Below are 26,016 nucleotides of genomic sequence, written 5' to 3' on the forward strand. Positions count from 1 at the left end.
CTTTATGGAGAAATCCTTCTTGGTGACTGTTTCTATTCTATTTAAAATCTTGGGATCGTGCAACTGTTCTTGGAGGGATTATTCTTCTCTTACATGAACATTTTATGTGAAATGTTTTTAGATCAGTGACTGTTCAGAAATTCAGTACCTACAACTCTGTTCTTCCAGAAATGTTTTGAAATACTATCACAATAACCATCAGAATAAATAATACAAAAAATGAAATTACCAGCTCAGCTGACTGCTTCAGTTATGTGTCTACTCTAGTCCACCTCTTTATGAAATATCCTCTAGAAAGCACCACCACAAAATAAGAACCTGAATATATGATCCAACGATAATCTGTTATAAAATACAATTCTGGTCAGCTTATGTAAACTGTTTTGAAGCACAGCCATTATTTTTAGGGAAAGATAAACATTACCCTAAAGCTCCGCATGTCTCATGGTCAATTTTCTTAACTGTGAGAAAAAAAATAATTATAGAAAAAAAATAATTATAACAAGGCCTCTTCAGCCAAACTCCCTAAGTTCAAATGTGGCTCTTCTACTCAGGAATAGGATAACCCTAGGCAACCTATGTGACTATAAAATGAAGAAATCACAGTATCTACCACATAGTATTCTTGAGACAATTTAACGAGATAATCCATGTAAATGACTTAGGTGACACACAGGAAAGAGTCAATTAATATTATTTGGCTGATATGGAAAGAACAATAATGGTATAAAGCTGTTCTGGAAAAATGGAGCCTATCATCATGTTTAAAGGTCTAAGGGACTCCTCGTTGTTTTGCTTACAGAACTAGGAAATACCCTATTTGATGTATTAGCCATTCATAAACATTAAAAACACAGGTCACACTCTCCACTGGAAACGCACTATGTAACATCACTGTCGCTATGGACACTGAGGGGAATCTGTAGCTGCAGAGAGCCTGCTTGCACAGGATTGGGTAAGTGCTGATTTTTTCCAATATGGCTCAGTTTTGAAAAGCCCTTTTTCAAAAAATAATCACCAATATTTGATACCCTTTTGGGGTACAAATGATTTTTATTCTTGTTGTTGTTTTTCCAATTGGCAAAACCGTGCCATAAAGTGAAAAAACAGTTCCTACCTGACCCTCTCTAGGCTGGCTCCATGCTCCAGTGGGGCTCTGTGGTGGGGGACCAGTACCAGCAGACTCCACAGGTGTTGTCACTCTGAGCAGGAGCCAGCAACCCATGACTTCAGGGGACCTGAAATGGAAAAAAAGAGTTGGGCTTAAAATCAGCCATATGCTGAATGCCTTTGCCATAGCTCTTTAGGGAATCTATGTGATAAATGTACGTTCAGCTCATTCAAAACCCTCAATACTATCAACTTTACAAAGCCGCTGTATTAGGGCACTGTGACATAGTAAATGAAAGATAACATAAGATAGTACGCTAGGTGTACTGCTCTCCTAATATAAAAATGATAAAGAGTGTTGGCTGACCTATCCACATGCCATTTTTGTAAATCATGGCAAACTACATTATCTAGTAAGTAAATAAGGGGGAAACTGAGGCATGAAATAGCCAAAAAAAAAAATGAACTGCCCAAGGTTATCTAGCCACAGGCCCAAGTATATGAATTCAGAGAAGTCTAGTATCACTGCGGTGATGTGATAAAAACAGATTTATCACTTTTTGGGGAAAAAAGTCCTAAAAAAAGACTTTGTTGTTAAGTTATGATATATTTCCTAAAAGTACAGAAAGAGTTATGGCATATTTCCTTGTAGTCTATATGGATGTGGCAAGATTATGCAAGAGCAGGTTAAGCTACTGCTTGAGACAACCACATCCGATTCCGAGTGCCAATTTGGTTTCTGGATGCTCCACTTCCAAACTAGCTTTGTGTTAATGCATTCTGAAGCAGCAGATGATGGCTCAAGTGCTTGGGCATCCGCAACCAACATGGGAGAACTGGGCAAGAGTTCTGAGCTTGTAATTTCAGTCTGGGCTAGTCATGGCTGTTGTAGGTACTTAGGAAGTCAGCAGATAGAAAACTGACTCTTTTCTTCTCTTTCACTCTGTCTTTCAAGAAGATGAAAATAAACATTTTTAAAATGAGCTATCTTGGGGCCAATGCTGTGGCATAGCAGATAAGCAGCTGCCTGCAATGACAGAATCCCATATGGGAGCTAATTCAAAGTCCTGGCTGCTCCACTTTTGATCCAGCTCTCTGCTATGGCCTGGGAAAGTAGTAGAAGATGGTCAAAGTCCTTGGGCCCCAGCTTCCACGTGGGAAACCTGGAAGAAGCATGTGGCTCCTGGCTTTGGATTGGCCCACCCCTGGTTGTTGTGGCCATTTGGGGAGTGAACCAGTGGATGGAAGACCTTTCTCTCTCTCTCTTTCTCTGTCTCTCTGTAACTCTGGCTTTCAAATAAATAAATAAATCTTTAAAAATAAATAAAATGAAGTATCTCAATGTGGTTAAAAACAAAATAAAAATCCTTTAAGATAACATAGTTTGAACAACTTTATTTTTGGAACTCAATTTTGAAGATTATCATTTGTAGGTGCCAATAATTCTTTGAGAGCCGAACAAGAGTCCAACAAACTGGGCTCTTGAAAGCAAAGACGCTTTGGGAGTAACATAAGGGAGCAAGTATGCAGGTCATCACTCTTTTCTTCCTTCCTCCATGTTTAAATCTCAAGAGGACCACTCTTAAATATTTTATATTAGAATTTCCATGTAAGAGTTCTCAACTGGGGCAGTAGAAGGGAAACCCATTATTTATAATTTAATATCTATTTTAAATTATAATTTAAAGCCAAAGGTAGTATCAGATGGTGCTCTAGAATGATATTTTAGTTTTCAATTGCCAAGAAATATTGGCAACTGAATAACATCCCAGCTGAGATTATCACTAACTATATCAACCTCCTTCCATCATAGCCTACTCAAAATACAGATTATTTCTATAGAATGCTCTGACTGCAGTTATTTTACAGAAATTAGGTATTATAACTCATTTTACATTTGTCCTTTAAGATTTTCATCAGTCTACATTTTGAAAAGAGAATGTTTCCCAGATAATGTTAAATTAAACTCTCTTGGTTTATAAATCAGTAGTATCTCTTTTGAATATCATATTCAAAAAGACTAAATATATGAGAAGCTAACAAAATATCATTTATTGGTAGTATCATAACTTAACATCTACTCTACAGGTAGCAAAGTATAATGGAAAAATATGCTTGTTTAAGAGAAATGCATATATTCTACTATTAATAAATATAAGAATTCTAATTGAGGTACCTTCTTGACTGAGAGTAGTAAGAATGAGTCAATGTCAATAATACACACCAAAGAACTGTATTTACTGTATTTAATAAGTTTTAGTGTTATTCAATTAAAATTATCTTTCTGCTGAATTCATTAATTTCTAATTTTTCATAATTTATGTTCTAAAATGAAAAATTTTACCTTCACCTAACTCATTTTTCCTCACATCCAAAACTTATTAAGCAAAGTACACAGATTTTATTAGTTGTGCCTTATAAAAAAACTGAGAGTATGTTATTAATGGTTCTTAAAACTTTCAATTACAAAATAGTGTTCCTATGACATGGAAGCACAGAATCATATTAAAGTAGCACTAGCAAACGAACATAGTGCAAGCAACCGATTAATCAGGGCCTCATACAAACACTGTTACCAGAATAAGATACAGACAAACTACTTCACTTTGCAGGAAGGAGCAACATTCATTGAATGAGAACACTAAGGGTTTCTAATAACTAGCCTATCTACCTAGCCTCACAGGCCCAGAAATGTTGTTTAATAACAAAGAAAAGATAGTTCTTAAACCCAGATGAAGTTCCTGGCTTTGGCCTGACCCAGCTCTAGCTGTTGTAGCAACTTGGGAAGTAAAATGTTGATATAGGTAGGGACATTTTATTTTCCTTTTTATTGGTTGTTATGTCTTTTTTTTTATATATATATAGAAACACTGGCTAATGTTATATATAACACAAAATCATAAAGTGTTTTATTAATAAACATCATTGTAATCCAATAACATTTTCTGGTAGTTAGTTTTAATTATAGAACAATATTTTCCAACAGAAAAAGAAGAAATAAGACACCTTGCCTGGCTAATATTTCCTCCATAAATATAACACTGAATTAAAATCACATCCATGATTTGTTCCAAACACTGTTATCTATAATCCAATGGTTTATTTTATTTTACCGCAGTACTATATAATGTGCTGTTTTAACCACAGTATTTACTGCTACAGATTAAAGTGGGGGCTTTCCAGCTCTATCAATTTGAAGCACAGATTAAATCCAAATACTTAAATCATAGTTCTAAGTAAATAATGCCCAAACTCACCACTCCTTACGGTGGCAGAAGGAAGTATCATAAATTCATTAGTATGAGACCATCTAGACACATTTTTGTTCCTAAACACAAGATTTATAGCACCTTCTATAATACCTGTACTATATATAGGACTTATTGTACCTAACATCCATTTTGAAAGAACTAAATTGGCAAATCAATTTGTGCTTTATGTTTTATTTTTTTCAACAAATGTTTATTGAGCATCATAAGCTTTCTGATCACAAAAGAACAGGGTCATTAAAATGCTCAATGGAAAGAGACTGGCACAGATTATTGTTGTTTTACCAGAATGTGATGATATAAGAACAGAAACATGAGACCATGAAATAACTTCACTGCCCTACATAAAAGGGAGTTGATTATGTATAGAAAGAAGAAGTAGGGGCTGGCGTTGTGACATAGCTGGTTAAGGCACCAACTGTGATGCCAACATCCCTTATGTGCATTTGTGTCTGAGTTGCTCCACTTCGGATTCACCTCCCTGCTAATGTCCTGGGAAAAACAGTAGAAGAGGGCTCAGGTGTTTGGGTCCTGCCAACCACATGGGAGACCTGGAAGAAGCTCCAAGCTTTGGCCTGGCCCAGTCCTGGCCACTGCGCCATCTGGGAAGTGAACCAACAATTGGAAGATGTCTTTCTCTCCCTCTGAATTTCAAATAAAAAATTAATCTTAAAAAAATAGTAAAAATTTTCAAATGATGACAAAAGGGAATGACTGCATTGGCATGTTATTATGGCCAAAATCTAACATTCAAAAATCTAACATTACTAGATTTACACAGGAATATTAATTAACTTTTCGAAGGAAAAAAAAGAGCTAGCAGCCATAAGTACTCATTTATTTAAACATTTAGGAAATGTGAACAGCAATATCAATGTAGGCTCTAATGTCACTACATGACTGTGAAAAACTCTTTTATTATAGGTGGGCATTTAAGCAGAGAAGAGGTCAGCTGAAATGCCCTTATCAGAGTATGTGGGTCTGATTCTCAGGTCCAGTTCCTGATTCTAGCTTCTTGCCAATGCAGACTCAGGGAGGCAGTGGGTGATGGATCACGTAACTGGATCCCTGCCACCCATATGGAAGATGTGCACTGAGGCGCTGGCTCCCAGCTTTGGCCCAGTCCAGCCCTAGCCATCGTGGGCATTTTGAGAATAAATCAGCGAATCGGGGTTCTGTCTGCCTCGTTCTCTTTTTCTCTCCCCACTCCCACCCCAAATAAAATTAAAAAAAAAAAAAAAAAAAAAAAAAGGAATTTCTGGCTCTTGGCTTCAGTCTGGCCAAGATCTAGCTGTTGTAGCGATTTGAGGAGTGAACCAGTAGATGGAAGATCTCTCTCTCTCACTCTGTATTTCAAAATATATATATACATATATATATATTTAACCAATTTATTAGCTATAGCAGTAGTAAATGTTTGCTCCTCAAAATATAAATAAAATCATGGATTAGTTTATATATTTATCTCTCTGGCAAACACTGCTACCAATCTGTCCCTCTAACAGTGAGGCTGAATAATCACCATATGCAAGGAAGGGAGGTATAAGCTGCAAGCACATTAGCTTTCTTTTTGAATGGGAAAAGGGAAGCATCTTATTGCACAGTAGCAGTATTAATAAAAGTTCTACCAGCTGCTTCAGGACACTTGACGGTAATAACCTGCAGCATGAGGGTCCTGTGAAGAGCCCTCAAGTGAAGCCTGATCAGAAGTGGAAGACTGTTGTTGGGCACGTGCAGCTAGTTCCTGCTGCCTCTGCTGCTCGGCCTTCTTAAGCCTCAGTTGTTGCAGGCGCTTACGGAGTAAAGCTATCTCAGGGCCCCTTAGAAATTCTGACACAAACAGGAAAAGAAAGGTGAAAAAGACAGTAAGAAAACAGAAAGTAATAAGAATTTGATTACACATTAAAGAACAGAAAGATATAAATAAAACACATCTCATAGAGGAATCCTGAAAACAAATTACCAATAAAAAAGAAATTCCTGATCATTAAATAACGAGACAAACTATATACACAGAGCTTTAACTATGGTGAATGATATATATTTCTCTAAGAATATTTAAACAAACAGGATAAAAATAAGGTACTTCATAAGTAAAAAAAAGATTTTAAAATCAACATTTCTTCCCTCACTAATGTGACCTCTTTTTTAAAACAAAATGATAAAACATCAGTCAAATCAACTAATCTATACAGAAGAGTATAAGCTACTTCACTAATTCAAACCAAGTAACAGTTAAAATTCAATTGTAATAAAGTTTGGAAGTATCTTAGAGAACTCTTTAAAAGTTGAAAGTTAAATATTCTTCAGATAAATGTCCCTTTTTATGTTAGAACTGCCATTTACCTTTTCATTAAGTGAAAAATATATAGATCATCAGTTTTTTTTTTTTTTTTTTTTTTTGACAGGCAGAGTGGACAGTGAGAGAGAGACAGAGAAAAAAGTCTTCCTTTACCACTGGTTCATTCCAATGGCTGCTGCAGCTGGCGCACTGCGCTGATCCAAAGCCAGGAACCAGGTGCTTTTCCTGGTCTCCCATGTGGGTGCAGGGCCCAAGCACTTGGGCCATCCTCCACTGCCCTCCCGGAGCACAGCAGAGCGCTGGACTGGAAGAGGAGCAACCGGGACAGAATCCGGCGCCCCGACCAGGACTAGAACCTGGTGTGCTGGCGCCGCAGGCAGAGGAATAACCAACCTATTGAGCCATGGCGCCAGCCTTTTTGTTTTGTTTTGTTTTTTTGTTTTTTTTTGGATTATCAGTATTTTATTAACCTTTATCTGAAGAAGTGATCATAGAGGCCAGCAGTGTGGCACAACAGGTTAAGTTCCCATTTGCAATATTGGCATCCTATATCAGAGTGCGGGTTCCAGTCTTGGCTATTCCACTTCTGATCCAGCGTCCTGCTAATGTGCCTGGGAAGGCAGCAAAAAAGATGGCCCAAGTATTGGGCCCCTCCCACCCATATGAGAGAACAGGATGGAATTCCTGGCTTCTGGCTTTGGTCTAGCCTACACTTGGCTGTTGCCGCCATCTGGGGAATGAACTAGTGGATGGAAGACTCTCTGTCATTCTGTCTTTCAAATAAATCTTTAAAACAAAAAATCATAATTTTTCTAAAAATTATAGATGAAATTCTATAAAATTAAGATGAAATGCTGCAAATATATTGCTTCAATGTGTCCTGTGGGGATAACTGCTATGAATTAAACTGGCAAAGTAGGAGAGAGAGGGTAGGAGAGATGTTTTTTACACATGGTCACTAGGGACAGCTTCTCTCATAGATGCCATCTGAATAAAGACTTCAAGGACATGGGTGTAAACCACATGAGTATCTAAAGGCAAATTGTTCTAAGTGAGAGAACAAGTGCAAATGCTCATGTAAGACATGTATCGGGATGTCAAACATATTTTAAAGACAGAGGCAGAAAAATTCACTGATAGTCTGCATGTAGAGTGATCCCCTAGTTTTTGGCATAGTAACAGAAAAAACAAGAGTTGTCATTTGTTGCAATGGGAAACAATTAATACTGGGTGAAAGAAACGCATAAATTGGCATCCACATGGAGAAATTTAGTGGAGAATGAACAGAAGAGTCTAGAATTCAGAGAAATAAATGTGCATGTCACTTCAAGCCTCCTAAAAATTAATTGATGACAGAAAAGAGGCCTATCAGTTGAATTCAATATTTAAGAGGAAAAAAAAACAACAGAAAGAATAAGAAAAAACAAGCAAAAAAACCCAGAAAGAATAAAAAAAAACAGGCCACAGAGATAGGCCTGGAGAACTAAAATGACTAAAATTCTTCAGGCTAAGTAAAGAAAGTGGGTAAAGAAGGTTGGAATAAGCAGTTCTCTCAAATACTGCTGGTACATCAAAAAAGATAACTGAGATCTAACCATGGGATTATGCACCTCTGGAAGTCACTAAGGATCTTGACAGGAGCTGGTTTGTGAAATAAGAGGGATCAAAAACTGACTGCAACAGGTTTAAAACAAAGGAGAAGTAATGGAATAGAGACATAAAGCATATGCACCCTGCGCAAGTCTTGCTGTCAGCGCTCCACAGAAATGGGATGGCTGCTGGGAGAGAAAAGTCAGGGGAGGTTTGAGCGCTGCGGCTGGGGAGGAAATCCACACCCTTACAGTCTCATGAACAATGTTTAACTATGGGGTGCGGCAGGGGGAGGTGAGGGCATGATGCTTGACAGGAAAGATGTTCTTGAGCAGACCAAAGCAGATGAATGCCTGTGGTTAAGAGGAGGAACTGATTTTACATAGATGCATAAAATCTTCATCAACTATAAATAAAGAACAGGCAAAGAATATTGGCAGAGATGTCAATAGTTGTAGACTTCTTGTAGCAATATGTAGAATTTCTCTTAGTAAGTAACACTAGCAGTGAATTAGAAAACTACCAAATAATTCTCAGCCTTTTATAAATAGATTGTGAAAGCACAAAATTAAGTTTACTGTTTCTGAAGTCAATCATGCCAGAGACTGTAACCTCTTGTTCACCATGACCTGTATTTACAAGGAATTTTATTAAATGAGCAAACTGGTAGCTAGGATTTAATATAAAATTCAAGTATCATCATAATATCTCAACATGATTACTTCCAGGAAAAATCTCCAGTATCAAGTTGAATGGTATTTCCTGACAAACAAATGGTGATGCTCAGTAGCTTAGTGCCTTCTTTAAATGTATGTCTAGTTGCCTTAACTATAGTCAGCACAATAGTAATGCTTACAGCAACAGAAAACAAAGCATTATTATAGTCATAAGGTCTGTTGTTTTATACTTCAAAAGAAATCTACCATAGAGACAGAGTTCACATAGGTCTAAATTTACTTAAAAACCGGAAATATTACAGAAATTTCACCCAGTTTATTATAGCTTCCAACTGCCTCTTCCAACTACATTTAGAACTGTTTTATGTGGATACTGTCTGTATTCTAGAACCACTTAGTGATACAGTAAATAAGTAACAGATTCTAGATGCATGCAGTGATGTTCTGTAACTTGGAAAAACAAGATCTAGTTATAGTAATTTTATAAACCATCTATTCAATGTTTCTAGTACTTTTGAAAGAAGAATTTGTCTATTTTAAAGATTAGTTGTATGATGGCTTTTACACCTCTGGTTGATGTTAAAAAAAAAAAAGGCCGGAAGAGAACTTACCACATAGTTGATTAGGAAAGGCAAGTATGGAATTAACATCTCTAACCAGACATATCATATTAAACAAACTGTTCTGCTACCAGCTTGCAGTATTAAAGCAGTTAAGACACACAGACACACACACACACACACACACACACACACACAATGCATTATTTAAAAATGCATATACAAACATATCATTTCCAAATGTGAGAACATTGTAAATCTGGACAATTAGAGGTTTTGTTAACATAGGCCAAATAGAAGAATAAATACAATGAATACCTTGGGTTGAATTTTGAAAGCAACAGACTCAACACAGTCTCAGGAAATGCTACAGAAGACTTGTCCTTCCATCTCCTGAAACTGCCAACCCTACTCTTACCTTCTTCTGAAAGCACCCAGGCTATTCTTTGTAACAGTCTAATTCCTCGGTGATAGAAGAATAATAAAAATAGCTACTGTTGACCCCACAAAGGTCTAATTGGCTCTAACTTCACATCCTGACTCTACAATACATAAGTTCTTCTGTCCTGGACACTGGATTATTGTAGTATCTACTTTGGTAATACTTTATCTGCCTGCCACCAATCTCATTCTTCCTTCTTGTCCTGGAGTTCTTTGTGTATTTCTTCTCTTAAATTGACCACTCCTTCACTGACTGTACTTTTAGCTTTCCCAAAGTGGCACTCAACCTAGTTTATCCCTGCTTGTTTCTAAACAATACATAGCCTTTGCCTAGAATGACTTGCTCCTGATCCTACTTGAAGGAAACTGCAGGTATTTAGGCTTTGAAAGATTTGTTTTAATATGTTGCATATAACAGACTCCTTATTCCCCTACAACTTTTCTACAGAATTAAATTTAGTTATAATGACTCTGGATAGGGATACATAAATTTGCAAATTCGAGCAATCATTTGTAAATAAGCAGGAATTTACATACAAATATCTATCTTTTTAAAACTACACTCTCATAATCTGAGGGGTCTATTTAATTAGAAACACAAGGTTACTTTAAGTAACTCACTTCTCAAGATGAGCCCTCAAAACTGAATTTCAAACGTACTGGTATCCTCCATTCAATCCAAAATTATCCCCTTCTGCAATCACATTCTTAAAACAGGTTAAAATGAAAACATAGGGACTGAAATGATGACTTCATTAAATACTCAAAGCAGTTTCTTAATTTGTGAAAATTTGCAAATAATGTATTAAATGAAAACATTACCTGGCTGAGTTTAAGAAATAGCTAAAAGTGATGTCTGATAGGTACTGCTCAGAAAAAAGAGAAATAATGTACAGTTACTTTGAAATATTTTAAGACTTCATTTTAAACGAAATAGTTTCAGTTCTCAGTAATATCTTTCTGATTTATAAACTTAACAATTTTAAAGCCACATTTAAAAAATGTTAGTTTACTTTCATCTACTTGAACAAACAAAAGGGCAGGAGGGAGAGGGAGAAGGAGAATGGTATCTTTCACTGGTTCACTCCCCAAATGCTTCCAGCAGCCAGGGCGAGGTCAGGCCAAAATCAGTAGACTGGAACTACAGCGCGGTCTCCCACATAGGTGGCAGGGCCACAACCATTTGAGCCATCATCTGCCTACCACGATGTATCAGCAGGAAGATGAATTGGAAACAGAGCAGAGAGTAAACTGCACTCCAAAATGGGATATAGACATCCCAAGTGGCAGTTTAATTTACTATGCCACAATTTCCATTCCTATCACCACATTTTTAAAAGCATATTCTTTTGTATGGTCATGAAAAGAATATATGTAAGAATCATAACGCCTGTTTAAATTCTGGGCTATCTATATAGAATATGGCATCAGATGTATGACATTTGAATTAAAATTCAAGACTACAAATGGCGAAGAAACAAAATGATCTACCAACTGATTTCAAATTCTACTTGAGTTTATTTATCTTTGTACAGAACTCAAAGCCAATTCTGTAGCCCCCTCAAGATATGCTACTCTTCAGAGCACGTTGTATAATCTTACTTGTGGCTTCATTTTATTTCTTTTGTGACTTATGTTTCTATTTGTCCTTATGTACTCACTTATATATATAATCACAGGATTTTTCAAACTATTTCTGTAATTTCTCTTAAAATGTTTTTGGAACAAGGTAAGAAAAACTATCTACTCAGTCTTTTTTTTTTTAATCTGACAGGTAGAGTTATAGACAGTGAGAGAGACAGAGAAAGGTCTTCCTTCCGTTGGTTCACTCCCCAAATGGCTGCCACGGCTGGTGCTGCGCAGATCCGAAGCCAGGAGCCAGGTGCTTCCTCCTGGTCTCCCATGTGGGTGCAGGAGCCCAAGCACTTGGGCCATTCTCCACTGCCCCCCAGGCCACAGCACAGAGCTGGACTGGAAGAGGAGCAACCGGGACTAGAGCCCGGCGCCCATATGGGATGCCAGCGCCACAGGTGGAGGATTAACCAAGTGAGCCAGTGAGCCACGGCAATGGCCCCAATATCTACTCAGTCTTAAGTGGAGTACACAGCCTAAGGCAAAGAGTGGACCCAAAATAATAAATGACTGATATCTAATCATAGCATCTCTCTTAACGTCATCAAATTTGGGGAGTTGAACCTTTTGGAAATATCCAGTTAATAAAGTGGGTATAAAACTGGGACTGGTGTTGTGGGCCAGCAGGTTGAGCCACTGCCTACAATGCTGCCATTCTGTATGACTGCCAGTTTGTCTTGGCTGCTCCACTTCTGATCCAGCTCCCTGCTAACGTACCTAGGAAAGCAACAGAAGATGGCCCAAGTCCTTGGACTCCTGCACCAACAAAGGAGACCCTGTTAAAGTTCCAAGCACCGGCTAGGGCCCAGCCAAGCCTTGCTTGTTGCAGCCATTCGGGAATGAACGAGCCAGTGGAAGGTAACTCTTTTTCCCTCTGTCTCACCTTCTCTCTGTAACTCTACCTTTCAAATAGAAATCTTCAAAAATTTATTTATTTACATAAAATAGTTACAGAGAGAGAGGGGGAGAGAGAGAGAGAGAGAGAGAGAGAGAGAGAGATGTGGGGATCTTCCATCCACTGGTTCACTCCCCAAATGGCCACAGCAGACAGGGCTGGCCCAGGCTGAAGCCAGGAACTTCATCAGGGTCTCACACGTGGGTGCAGGGGCCCAAAGACTTGGGCCATCTTCTGCTGCTTTCCCAGGTGCATTAGCAGGGAGCTGTATTGGAAGTGGAGCAGCCGAGACAATCTGGCACCAATATGGGCTGCCAGTGTTACAGGAGGTGACTTACCTCACTATGCCACAACGTTAACCTCAAAAAATTTTTTGAAAGAAGAAACTAAATATATCCTACCTAGCTTACACCACCTTAAGAGAATTAAATGTCTCACAAAACCCTTATTTTAACTTTGTGACTACTTTGTAGGGGAAAAATGGCTTACTCTGAGACCAGAGACAACAAGATGTCTACTGGCTTTGTCTTCATGAGACCATATTTTAATAATAAATCATAACTTGAGATGCCCACATCCCTTATCAGAGGAGTGCCTGGGTTTGAGTTTGGGCTCTATTTTTTATTCCAATTTATTATAGTTCTGCTAGTGCAAACTCCTGGGAACCAACAGGTGACAGCTCAAGTTCGTGGGGCCCTGTGACCCTTATGGCTAACCTGAATGGTGTTCCTGGGTCCCAACTGCCTTGGCTCAGCCCTGGTGCTGCAGGCATTTGGAGGATGGCCCAGCTTTCTCTTTGTTTCTCAAATTTAAATAAATAAATACAGAAGACAAGCTAGAAATTTTTATCAGTGCTTCACATGAAAGAAACATGGTTATATCAAAAAGACTTCAGTGTAGAAAGGTAAGATTACTCTACCTAGGGGAGTTATAAAAGGCCTTTCCTGAGTGGCATTTGAACCAAAATTCCTGGAAAAAGGAGTTGGCCATGTGACACACCAGGGAAGGTACAGAGAACAGTAAGAATAAAAGCTCATAAAAAGAGGAAGGGAGAGAGGAGAGGGGTAAAAAAAGCAAGAGGCAAAAGATGATATGGCATATTAAAAGAACTAAAGGAAAGCGGCACATCTGGGCTGTACTGCTCAACAGGGATAGGTGAGGGCAGGGAGACAAGGCCAGAGAGGCAGGAGAAGGCCAGCACCAGGTATGCACGAGCTTCTCCCTGCGCAGCTGCATGTCTAAATTTAACTAGAAGCCTCTGAAGGGCTTCTCACAGCAAAGTTACATAATCTGATTTAAATTTTTAAAATAATCATTTTGCCTGCTGCTTGGAGAATAAATTACAGGGAACAAGTATAGCTGCAAATCAAGGAAGAAACAAGGAAGGATGGTGAGATACAAACCAGCAAGGACTTGAAGACTAATTTGGTATAAGAGGTGAAAGATCAAGAGTAACTCTTCGGTTATTAAAATAAGCAAACAAATGAATACCATGACATATAAGTCATAAAAGGACCAAGATAGAACAGATTAGGGGACAGGAAGGGCAGGAAGCTAAATTAACTTGGACATGTTAATGAGATGTCTCAAGAAAGGCAGAAAGGAAGTGTAAAAATAGTAGTTAGGTGGAGTAGCCTGGGCTTCCAGGTACAGATCAGGTTGCAAATATATATATATATATATATATATATATATATATATATAGAGGCAGGCAGAGTGGACAGTGAGAGAGAGAGAGAGAGAGAGAGAGAGAAAGGTATTCCTTTGCCGTTGGTTCACCCTCCAATGGCCGCCGCGGCCAGTGCACTGCGCCTATCCGAAGGCAGGAGCTAGGTGCTTATCCTGGTCTCCCATGGGGTGCAGGGCCCAAGCACTTGGGCCATCCTCCACTGCACTCCCTGGCCACAGCAGAGAGCTGGCCTGGAAGAGGGGCAACCGGGACAGAATCCGTCGCCCAGACCGGGACTAGAACCCGGTGTGCCGGCGCCGCAAGGCGGAGGATTAGCCTGCTGAGCCACGGCGCTGGCCAGTTGTAAATATGTTTTTAAGAGTCATGAATTTAAGAAGAGATATTAAGGCTATAGAGGAACTGATACAACTACTCAAGGACAGAGGATTTGTAGATATAAGAGAGCCAAGACTAAAGTGTTCAATAATAATACTCAAAATTAGAACAAGAAACACAAACAATGGTTGCTGGAAACCAGGCAGTATAGAAAGAAAAATGTTTCAAGAACAGAGAGACAGAAAATGTGAAATGCAATTGGGTCAAAAAGATCTAATAAGAGAATAACAGAAAAACAGTCTCTAAATTTGGCAAGATGGAGGTCAACAGTGACTGTGGCAAGTTTCAACAGAAAGCAGGTTTCAAAGCCAGAATGGGGTTGGTCAATAAATAAACTGAAGATGCCAGGAAAACAGAAAGTACATGTGAGCAACTGCTTTTGAGGATGATTACATAGAAAGAACAGAGAAATAAGGTAGCAATTAGAAGGGCATGTGGCATAATTGAGATGATTTTTTGCAAAAGGAGATAAGGACTAAAGGAACGGCAGAAAAGGCAATGATAATGATGCTGGAGAAACAGCAAAGGCCTTGAGCCACTGGAAAGGGATGGGAATTGGACGAGGTACCTTCTGATAGGAGCAGACACAGTTCTTTCAAAATGTGTTTCTGTTTCCATCTCAGACAATAGGAGTAAAGCTCCTAGAAAACTGTTGGGAGTCCACAGTAGGAAAATGAATGCTTTCCTTTTCACTGTGAATGAGCTAAGAACATTGGGGTGGGGCAAGAGCAAGGGGAGTATTAAAAGTTCTAGAGCCATGAGAGAGTAAAGAGACATTCTGCATAGCTAGAGAGCAACAGTACTGAAAAACCACTCTGAATCACAGTGCTGAACATCCAGTTCAAATCTGTAGTCATGTTTCTCTTGACTATCACAAAATGACTCAGTTGTAAACTAAGAAAAGACAGACAATCAGGTTTATCATAGGTGGGGTTCTCTCAGGGAAGATTTTCACATCCCCCTGCCGCTTTCCTCCACAGCAGTAAAAAGGACAGAGGCAAGGCAAGGAAGACAGCATGAACAGTTATGCAAAGGAGCATCCATAGCAAGGCAAGAATGCACAGGAGCATACTTTATTCTCCCTCCCTGCAGGTCAACACTAAATATTATGGCTCTAGGTGATACTCCCACTTATTATATTCCCCAATAGCTAATTCCCAATATACACAAATCCATCTGCACTTAACATGCAGGTACAAGAGAATGGAGAAAAAGAACAGAACAAAACAAATTTAGCCCCTTACTGTTAAAATGTAGGACTCTGTGATAATACAAAGGCAATTATAGACATAACATTTAAATTATTACATCTATACCACATCATTTTCCTTTGTACCAATCCTATCTTGATAACATGAAAACATTCCAATCATCCATAGGTTAATTAACCAAATTTTCAATAATTTCCCATTTAAAAATATTTTTTTCTCTGATAAATTTATGGGCAAATATTTTAAATAATGTTTAAACCACGATTCACGATCATTATTAAAATGTGTTTGTTCTATTTCAATGTTTCAAATGACTTATTTAATACTTGTATTAAACACTGAATGTATCAATTTGAGAAAGCATTAAGTGCATTAAATATCTATAAAATAATTAAAAAGGAAGCATCAAATATGTCACTCACATGTGTGTTTAAGAAGCAAATGGAATTAAAAGAATCAGTGGCCCTTGCAGAAGGGCTAAATAGTTTTCTCAGTAACTTACAATTGACCAAAATCTCTAAGAATATCTCCAAAAATGCCATTACTTTAAAAATTCTTCCTTTTACCAATATTGCATGCCTTGAAAAACAAACAATGTAGCCTCTACTTCTTGAGGCTTGAAGTGCTATGTTGATTAGAGTGTGGAAAACCTCATTTTGTAGCTCAGTGTTAGCTTTATTACTACAGATAAACTGAACGTACTGTTAATAATTGGTATTTGACTCTGGTTTCTATTCCCAAAGAAACTAAAAATGGGGTGATCTGGTATTAGCTTCCAGAGGAAAAGTGACAGATTGGCAACTAAGCTGTTGAGAATTTTTGAAATGCTTTAAGCTTAGGCCTGCCAGCTATATCTCTTTTTGATTCTACATCAAGCAAAACACTTCTTTAGAAGAACCTAAAAAAATGAAGAAACATCTTACTGGTTATTAAAATTATGTATACAGTTAAATAATGAGCTATATTTTCATTATCAGGAACACAATCAAGTAAATTTAGAGAAGATCAGTGTTCTGTAACAGTCTATAAAATGATCTTTAAGTATATTAAACTATCAAGACACTATCTGTGTTTTCAGAAGAATTACTTTACATTCTTGCTAGTTGTTAAAAGTCATGCAAGTTAGGCATACTTGAAGTCTGCATTTAAAACAGCTACATGTTCACATATTACACATCATTTTCCAGCGAAAACTTGATGTGATTTAGTAGCTTTCAAAATACCCTGTAAGAGAGCTTTCATGACCAGAAATCATCAGATGACAAGAGTGTTCTTAAAGAGAAACATTCTCACCAGACTGATGATGTGCATGGTGCCCAGAAGCCTCAGCAGACTGCCTCTGTTCACTGTCTGGAGATGATAACAAAGAAGTAGAATGAGGGCTTTCTGTGGAAGATGAGGTTAAGTGAGCTGGAGCTGATACCGTAGAAGATGTAGACGGCTGAAGCAACTGATCAGAAGGAGCATCTACATCCATTGCAGTTTCACCCGCTTCCAAATCAGGACTTGATGGGACAGTAGGAACAGCTGAAACATCTGACTGACTTGCTCCACCTTCAAAAAAACATATGTCAACTTTAAATGCCTTCCAAACATTTCTAAGGAGATGTGTTCAGAATTCACTCACATGCATACAGAAATAATTACAGGCTATCGGTAACACCCACTAGTGGCCTGCTCCATCTGACTAAACAGTCTAACCAAGAGGGGCAAAAATCTATCTAGAACACATCCTTGCTAGAACAATCAACCTCTCCAGTTACACAAAACTTGTTTATAGGATTCTAAGGATCTGGCACTGTGGCATCGCGAGTAAGGTACCAAAATCCTGTATGGGCACTGGGTCCAGTCCCGCCTGCTCCACTTCTAATCCAGCTCCCTGCTAATGCGCCTTGGAAAGCAGCAGAACAAGTCCTTGGGCCCCTGAACCCACATGGGAGAATCGGACACACTCCTGGCTTCAGACTGGCCCAGCTCCAACCGTTGAGGACATTTGGGGACTGAACCAGTGGATAGAAAATCTCTCTCTCTCTCTGTAACTTTTCCTTTCAAAAAAATAAATCTTCAAAAAAATGTTGCCTATTTCTATTTTCACATTCCCACACTGCACAAATAAAAGAAAATGGGAATCTCATTCTTCTGGAGATAAGCAAACAGTAAGTAGGGCTATGTCTAGCAGAATCAGATGAGACAAATTATTCAATACCTTCTTGTCTTCTATTTCTACTTCTACTTCTACACAGCGCAATAGAAACATAGTGTCATCAACGTGGTTTAATTTAGGTGATACAAATGAAACTGGCTTCAACAAACAATTTTTGCCAGGTTTCTGATGACTTTAATTAGAAGGAAAATTACCTCTGGGTCGAGATCTTCCTCGTCCTCTATTACTCTGTGCAACTTCACTTGCTTCTTCAAACCATCTTGATAACATGTCAGACATTCTCTGCATCAATGACACGTTGGGACTTTGTTCTCCTATTATATAACACATGTTTTATTAGTTGTTGTTAGTCAGGATCTATCTATCACTAATGCAAAATCTAGAGTTAAAAGGCTCCAAAATGGAAGCAATAAAGAAAATTGCTTAAACAAACTATATGAATGTATATAAACCCATTAGCACCATATCACATTTTTTAGTAAGTGCATATATGACTGATAATCTATATGTCAAATTCCTTAAGAACAGGGCTCACCTGTCTTCATCCTTGCCTATTCTTAGGTACCTTACACACCACCGCACAACTACCCAAGATGCCCAGAACAGAGGCAGTCTACTGAGGCATCTGGTCACCATATACATGATCAGTCTGGTAAGAATGTTTCTCTAAGTTCTATGTCCATCTAGGAATGGTTCTTGAATACTAAGTTGAAGAAATTAAAAAGAGGTGTTCCTTCTCATTAAATCACCATTATCAAACATCAAATATTCTAAACACAAAACACATTATCAAACACAAAACAGCCTCAGATATTTGCATGAATTCCTGTTTTACTGAGTTGTTTCTCAACATCACTTGCTTCTGTAATCAATTTCTAGTTTTTGAGAATAATAATACCAGAAAATACTTTTGCTTTTCTCTCACTCTTTTTCCTTCTTCAAATAAAGTTTTTCCTTAAGAGTACTTCAAGTCAAAAGAATGCTGTCAAATTTAAAATGTGGCAACTCTATTTTATTATAATTCAAAATGGAAATCTTTTCTTCTTTCATTTCTGTGTAAACAGAACTTACCTTATACTTTATTACCTCTATATAATATAGCTTAATATTTTAAGCATGTATTAGAAAATAGTATCAAGGATAACCTAATTGAGAATATGCTTTTTGACAAAAAGAGGTCTCAGATATCATTGGAATAACATTTTTGGCTACAGGTTCAGTTACAAAACACACAGATTAATTCCATTCGAAAATAATTAATTAATTCTATTCTAAAATCTGCCATCTTAAAGAAGCCAAGGCAGTTTTTTAAGCTTGTCAAATGCGGGGCCGGTGCTGTGGCTCACGTGGTTAATCCTCCGCCTGCGGTGCCGGCATCCCACATGGGCACCAGTTCTAGTCCCGGTTGCTCCTCTTCCAGTCCAGCTCTCTGATGTGGCCTGGGAAGGCAGTGGAGGATGGCCCAAGAGTTTGGGCCCTGCACCCACATGGGAGACCAGGAAGAAGCAACTGGCTCCTGGCTTCAGATTGGCGCAGTGCGCTGGCCGTAGCAGCCATTTGGGGAGTGAACCAACGGAAGGAAGACCTTCCTCTCTGTCTCTCTCTCTCACTGTCTATAACTCTACCTGTCAAATAAATAAATAAAAAAAATAATAAACTTGTCAAATGCACCTTAAAGGAAAAAAACGTTCATGTGCTGTTATAAGAATGTTTGGGAATAGCACTGTGGTGTAGCAGGTAAAGCTGCCACCTGCAGTGCCAGCAAGCATCCCATGTGGGCACTAGTTCAAGTCCCAACTGCTTCATTTCCCATCCAGCTCTCTGCTGTGGCCTGGGAAAGCAGTAGAAGATGGCCCAAGTCCTTGGGCCCCTGCACCCTCATGGGAGACCTGGAAGAAGCTCCTGGCCTCAGACTGGCGCAGCTCTGGCCGTTGTGGCCATCTGGGAAGTGAATCAGCTATGGAAGCCCTCCCTGTCTCTGCCTCTCTGTAACTCTGCCTTTCAAATAAATAAATCTTTAAAATCATAATTTTTCATTATCTTATACCAAAACAAGCTGACCAAAACATAGTTACCATCTCGTTCTCGTTCACTCTCAGGCCTTGCTCTGGGTCCAGTATCTGACCAATCACCACGAAGTCTCAAACGCTTAACTGGCGGCTGTCGTAACTAAAAGATAGGTAGATTCCATGTAAGTTAGAAAGGAAAGCATTTGCTCTCAATGCTGACAGTGTTAAAACCAGCATCACATATCAGAATGTCTGCTTCAAGTCCCGGCTGCTACATTTCTAATCCAGCTTCGTGCTGTTGTGACTGAAAAGGCAACAGAAAATGGCCCAAGAACTTGAATTCCTGCCACTTATCTGGGAGACCTGGAAGGAATTTCAGGCTCCTGGTTCCAGTCTTGCCCAGACCTGGCTGCTGCAGCCATTAGGACAATGAACCAGTGGATAAATCTATCTTTCTCTGTTGCTCCCCTTCTATCACTCAGCATTTCAAATAAATAATCTTCTTTCAAAAGCATACTTCAATAATTATTTCCCTTTCCCTACTTTCTTTATGTAATATGCAAAGGAGATGCTAGATCAAAATATGAAAGGCAGTGAGAAAGGCTAAGTCTTAAGCAAAATTCACAATGATGATAAATATCCATAGTGGCTAACAGCTGATACTTACTATCTTCAATCTAAAAAATCTGAATGCAAATATCTTCTGTATCACTTTCCAGCTGACAACAGGAAGTTATTTCACTACCTCAAGACTTAGTTTCCTATTGTGATGACAAATGCAGTCTGGCTTAACCACATACCTAACAGTGTGAGTTATCATGAGAAAACTATACATGGATTTCAAACATTTTTTTGCACCAAAATAAAATTTTCTTTAACTTTTCAAAGAACTTTTTGAATTATCCTTGTGTATAAAATAAAAAAGTAAAATCAACATAGAGAACACTAAGTGTTATATGGAGAAAAATAAAGTAGATAAAGGAGTAGGAGGCACCAGAGAGTTAAGGTTTGAAATTGAAAATACAGTGGTGAGGCAAATCATCACCACAAAGGTGATGTGAGGGGCCAGTGCTGTGGCACATCAGCTAAGGCTGTCACCTGCAATGCTAGCATCCCATACGGGCAACAGTTCCAGCTGCTCCATTTCTGATCCAGCTCCTTATTAATGTGGCTGGGAGAGCACTGGATGATGCCCCAAGTCCTTGGGCCGTTGTACCCACTTGGGAGACCTGGAAGAAGCTCCTGGCTCCTGGCTTCAGACCCACCCAATTCTGAGCATTGTGGCCATTTGCACAGTGAACCAGTAAATAAATCTTTAATATAAAAGAAAAAAAAAAAGAAGGTGATATGAACAAAGATGTAAAATACGTAAGAGAAGAAGAAATCCAGGTATCTATAGGAGAGCATTTCAGGCAGAGAAAGTGCAAAAGCCCTAAGGTAGAAACACACTTGGTGTGCCTGAGTTATAAAGCAGATATGGCTACAGCAGAGTAAAGGAGAGAGCAGCAAGAGCAGTAATGAGGACCAGACAATGTATGGCTTTTAAAAGAAATTCCAGTCATTCATTCGTAAGGCAGTGACAAAGGGAAAGACAGAAAGAGAAAGCAAGAAAGAGAGCACACACTATCTTCCCCCACTGGTCCACTCCCCCAGTGCCCACCAACAGTTAGGGCAGGGCCAAGTCAAAGCCAGGAGCCTACAAGTCAATTGAGATCTCTCACACAGATGGCAAGGACTGAAGTAGCTGAGCCCTTGTCTGCTGCCTTCCCAGGTGCGTTAACAGGAAGGCTGATCAAAAGCACAGCAGCCAGGACTCAAACCAGGCACTCTAATACGGAACAAGGGTGTCCGAAAGCAGCAGGTTAAACCACTACTCCAACACTGACTCCAATGTAAGCACTGTGAAGGACCTCAGCTTTGCTTTGCTATGAGATGGGAAATCACTTAAGAGTGTTGATGCTAAGTAAAGAATGGCAAGGCTTAACATATGTTTCAAAGGATGGCTTTGGCTGCTGTAGAGCTAAAGGACAGTAGCGGGTGAAAGCAGAAAATTGGACAGAAAGCTATTGTAATAATCTGCGACAAGTGAGGGTAGTAGAGTAGTCAGAGTTGCAAAGAGTAGTTAGTATTTTTAGGGTCCAGCTATTCCAACTAGGAAGAAATGACAGAATGAATTCAATAAAGAAGTCTGGTATTGGGAGGGGTGAGAGAGGAAAATGACAAGAATGCTGGAGGAAAAGGAGGAGAGGAAAGATAATAAAAAGAAAAAAAGGAACACAATATAAAGAAACATGAGAAGCATTTAAAAAATGAATGAGGTAAGGCATATATGGAGTGAGCAACTCGATGGAAAATGGTTCTCTCTCAAATAAAATGAAAATGAACAAAATAAAGTTTCTATTTTCTATTATAATAGTTGCCTTTTCTGCTAGTGTTAGAAATGCTGATCTTTCCTATCCACTGCTCTGCACTCATAGAAAAATTTCTTGCTACTAAATAATATTTCAATAATAGTTCATAATACTGTCTTTCTAGAGCCCTACCCCTAGTTATTTGTCACTGTTCTTTAACATATGCTTATGTCCATGTTTCACAAAGCATACATGCCTCAAATACTGGTATTTCACTGGCCTTTAAAAGGATGAAGAGCAATTGAATTAATGTTTCCTATTCTGAATAAAGAACATAGTTTTGAATAAACCTACCTCTTCTCTTCTCTCTTCTGCAGAAGGAGTCTTAAGTTCTCGTGCTGTGTCATCTTTTGGGTCAAAAAGGTATATGTAATCTGAAGAGTAACTAACGAGAATCTCTTGGCCATCTTCACTGTAACATAGAGATGTCACTCTGCAGGATTTATTATTAAGATGGGAAGGAATAAAACGGGCAACCATTCCAGTAGTTCCTCGCCCTGCATAATTCCCTACATAAAGAAAGGGAAAATACTTAAAACTAGTAATGTTTAAAAATTCTTAAGTTTTATTAATATGGATTATAAAATATGCAGTTTAATGTGGCACTAGAAAACCAAGTTCTCATAAGATTTTATTTATTTATTTATTTTTAATTTTTTTTTATTTTTGACAGGCAGAGTGGACAGTGAGAGAGAGAGACAGAGAGAGAAAGGTCTTCCTTTTGCCGTTGGTTCACCCTCCAATGGCCGCCGCTGCAGCCGGCGCACCGCGCTGATCCGATGGCAGGAGCCAGGATCCAGGTGCTTTTCCTGGTCTCCCATGGGGTGCAGGGCCCAAGCACCTGGGCCATCCTCCACTGCACTCCCTGGCCATAGCAGAGAGCTGGCCTGGAAGAGGGGCAACCGGGACAGAATCCGGCGCCCTGACCGGGACTAGAACCCGGTGTGCCGGCGCCGCAAGGTGGAGGATTAGCCTATTGAGCCACGGCGCCGGCCCATAAGATTTTATAACAAAACAAAAAATAACTGTATAAAAATAATAGAGCTACAAAAACAAATTGACAATTGTCTTGAATTACAGATTACACAAATGTTACAAAATTTTTTTGTTGAAATAAGAATTAAATACATTAAAGTGATCTATGCTCTCTTTGCCACATCAACTGCGAGAATGAAGACCTTTCTCAGCAATCAGACTGTCGACAACCCAGAAAATGTCGTTATCAGTCTGAAGGGGTGCACAGTAATTGTGAAGGGGCCCAGAGCAACCCTGCGGAGGGACTTCAACCACATCAATGTGGAACTCAGTCTCCTGGGAAAGAAAAAGAAGAGGCTCCGGGTTGACAAATGGTGGGGAAATAGAAAGGAACTGGCAACTGTTCACACGATCTGTAGTCACGTACAGAATATGATCAAGGGGGTTACACTGGGCTTCCGTTACAAGATGAGGTCAGTGTATGCTCACTTCCCCATCAACGTGGTTATTCAAGAGAATGGGTCTCTTGTTGAAATTAGAAATTTCTTGGGTGAAAAGTACATCCGAAGGGTTTGGATGAGGCCAGGTGTTGCCTGTTCAGTGTTTCAAGCCCAGAACGATGAATTAGTGGTTGAAGAAAATGACACTGAACTTGTTTCAAATTCAGCTGCTTTGATTCAGCAGGCAACAACAGTTAAAAATAAAGATATCAGAACATTTTTGGATGGTATCTATGTCTCTGAAAAAGGAACAGTTCAGCAGGCTGATGAATAAGACCTAAAAGTTGTCCGGCTGCAGAAACAAGAACCCAGATTGTGTTTTGTGGCATTTTAATAATGTAATAAAAGATTTAATGATTTGAGAAAAAAGTGATCTTCGATTATAGTCAAACTCTCATTTTCAAAACTTCTCCCAAGATAATTTAACTTTTACAATAGAAAACTTTACATTTATTAGCATACTAGATAGAATACTATTCCAATTTTTATTAATTTTGGTAGTCTTCAATACAGTATAGCAGGATAGGGAAGACTCAACTGATACGTTGTACCATGGTGTGGGTGGGAGACTACGCAAGGAATGCTGAATTCTAGGAATCCCACAATCCTGCACAATGAATTCTTGTCCTACTCAAAATGTCAACTGTGACCTATTTGTTGAGTAACAATAATTAACTCTATAATTTCAATTTATAGTATTACTGTTTCTACTCAGTCACAGTTCAACAAGCAAAGATCTTATTTGGTATTCCTTTTTCAACAATCTATACCCATGTTTACTGACACTGTTGGTTCCAACCAAGCCACTTTTATGTCTAACAATATAAAATATGAGAATATATGTACACACATCTGATATTCATGTTATGTGCATGTGAGTGTATAAGTAATCCTGAATGTCCTTATTGAGAAAATGCTAACGAAACTCGGTTTTTGACTGGCTATTTCAGAAGTGGTTTTGATCCCATAGTGGATGTGGGAAAAAGAGACCTGATTTCAATTAGCTTCAAATTCAATACTGAAGCATTATTCTTTTTTTTTTTTTTTTTTTTTTTTTTGACAGGCAGAGTGGACAGAGAGAGAGAGACAGAGAGAAAAAGGTCTTCCTTTGCTGTTGGTTCACCCTCCAATGGCCGCCGCGGCCAGCGCACCGCGCCTATCCAAAGGCAGGAGCCAGGTGCTTCTCCTGGTCTCCCATGGGGTGCAGGGCCCAAGCACTTGGGCCATCCTCCACTGCACTCCCTGGCCACAGCAGAGAGCTGGCCTGGAAGAGGGGCAACCTGGACAGAATCCAGCACCCCGACCGGGACTAGAACCCGGTGTGCCGGCGCCGCAAGGCGGAGGATTAGCCTAGTGAGCCGTGGCGCCGGCTCAATACTGAAGCATTATTAACAGTACTAAGCTAAACAGGAATAGATAGATCACACACACTATACATTAATACATACTGAAATCACTGTTATAACTTTCCTCTGCATGATATTGATCATTCTTGATTTAAAAATGGCAGAGTTCACCCTCCAGAATTCCTGTCTACACAGAACTTCTGGATGTGATCTTATTTGGAAATATGGCAGAAGGACTGGGAGGATGGTACATAAAGATGGAGGCAGAGACTGCAGTGATACATTGAAAAACCAAGGAAAGCCAAGAATCAGCAGCAACCACCTGAAGCCAGGAGACAGGCATGAAATGGATTCTTCCTCAGAGCCTTTAGAACCAACCCTAAGGTATCTTGTTTCCAGACAACAAGCTGTCAGAACTGTGCAAGAACAAATTTTGGTTGTACTAAGATATCTGTTCTGTGATAACCTGTCATGGCAGTCCTGTGAAACTAATACACCAAGTTTTTAAAATGGTAAAATGAACTGTAAAACTATCATCTTAATTTTGTGAAGTGCTATTTGTAAATTTTACAACAAAAATATTTAAAACTGAAAATGTTGAAGATTTAGCCTTTAGATTAGAATGTTATTTTCTCTAATATTACCTGCTTACCTGTAGCTCTTGTGCCCAGCATTCGACGATCATATATTCGTACTGAGCTATCAGAACAACCTACAGCAAGATAATATGGTATTGGCGGACAAATAGCTACAGAGGTGGCAGCACGGCGACAGTTAATCAAAATGTCCTACAAAAGATAGTAACAGTGCCAGTTACATAAATGCACTACTCAATTCAGATGATGACATACATCAATAC

At 38.9% G+C, this 26,016-nt stretch overlaps 2 protein-coding genes and 1 long non-coding RNA gene across 28 annotated transcripts in view; 2 read left to right on the forward strand and 1 right to left on the reverse strand.

The window, feature by feature from the left end:
• The window catches only part of LOC138850505 (uncharacterized), a 40,922-nt gene extending 35,291 nt beyond the window's left edge, over positions 1-5,631 (forward strand). Inside the window, exon 2 of the long non-coding RNA XR_011390324.1 lies at positions 1-5,631. This exon is cut by the window's left edge and continues 27,092 nt beyond it. This is a non-coding gene — a long non-coding RNA (uncharacterized lncRNA).
• The window catches only part of DCAF6 (DDB1 and CUL4 associated factor 6), a 127,125-nt gene that overhangs the window by 52,841 nt on the left and 48,268 nt on the right, over positions 1-26,016 (reverse strand). For 14 of the 26 annotated variants that reach the window (XM_070077388.1, XM_070077391.1, XM_070077387.1 and 11 more), the window contains 6 exons: positions 25,810-25,945; positions 22,631-22,845; positions 19,992-20,085; positions 18,111-18,230; positions 17,046-17,306; positions 6,039-6,209 (listed from right to left, as the gene is read on the reverse strand). In XM_070077388.1, coding sequence (XP_069933489.1) covers positions 6,039-6,209; positions 17,046-17,306; positions 18,111-18,230; positions 19,992-20,085; positions 22,631-22,845; positions 25,810-25,945 — 997 coding nt within the window. The remainder of the gene's footprint in view (positions 1-6,038; positions 6,210-17,045; positions 17,307-18,110; positions 18,231-19,991; positions 20,086-22,630; positions 22,846-25,809; positions 25,946-26,016) is intronic. The other 12 variants (XM_070077396.1, XM_070077385.1, XM_070077386.1 and 9 more) reach the window with 1 other exon arrangement.
• Positions 22,981-24,156, forward strand: LOC108177649 (large ribosomal subunit protein uL6-like). Its single transcript, XM_070077422.1, has one exon. The coding sequence runs from the start codon at positions 23,426-23,428 to the stop codon at positions 24,083-24,085; it is 660 nt and encodes a 219-aa protein (XP_069933523.1). The 5' UTR covers positions 22,981-23,425; the 3' UTR covers positions 24,086-24,156.

This window comes from Oryctolagus cuniculus, chromosome 7, assembly GCF_964237555.1.
Source record: "Oryctolagus cuniculus chromosome 7, mOryCun1.1, whole genome shotgun sequence".
NCBI classification, from domain to species: domain Eukaryota; kingdom Metazoa; phylum Chordata; class Mammalia; order Lagomorpha; family Leporidae; genus Oryctolagus; species Oryctolagus cuniculus.

Coding starts and splice junctions, on each gene's coding strand:
- LOC108177649 (XM_070077422.1), top strand. CDS start 23,426: ATGTTACAAAATTTTTTTGTTGAAATAAGAATTAAATACATTAAAGTG.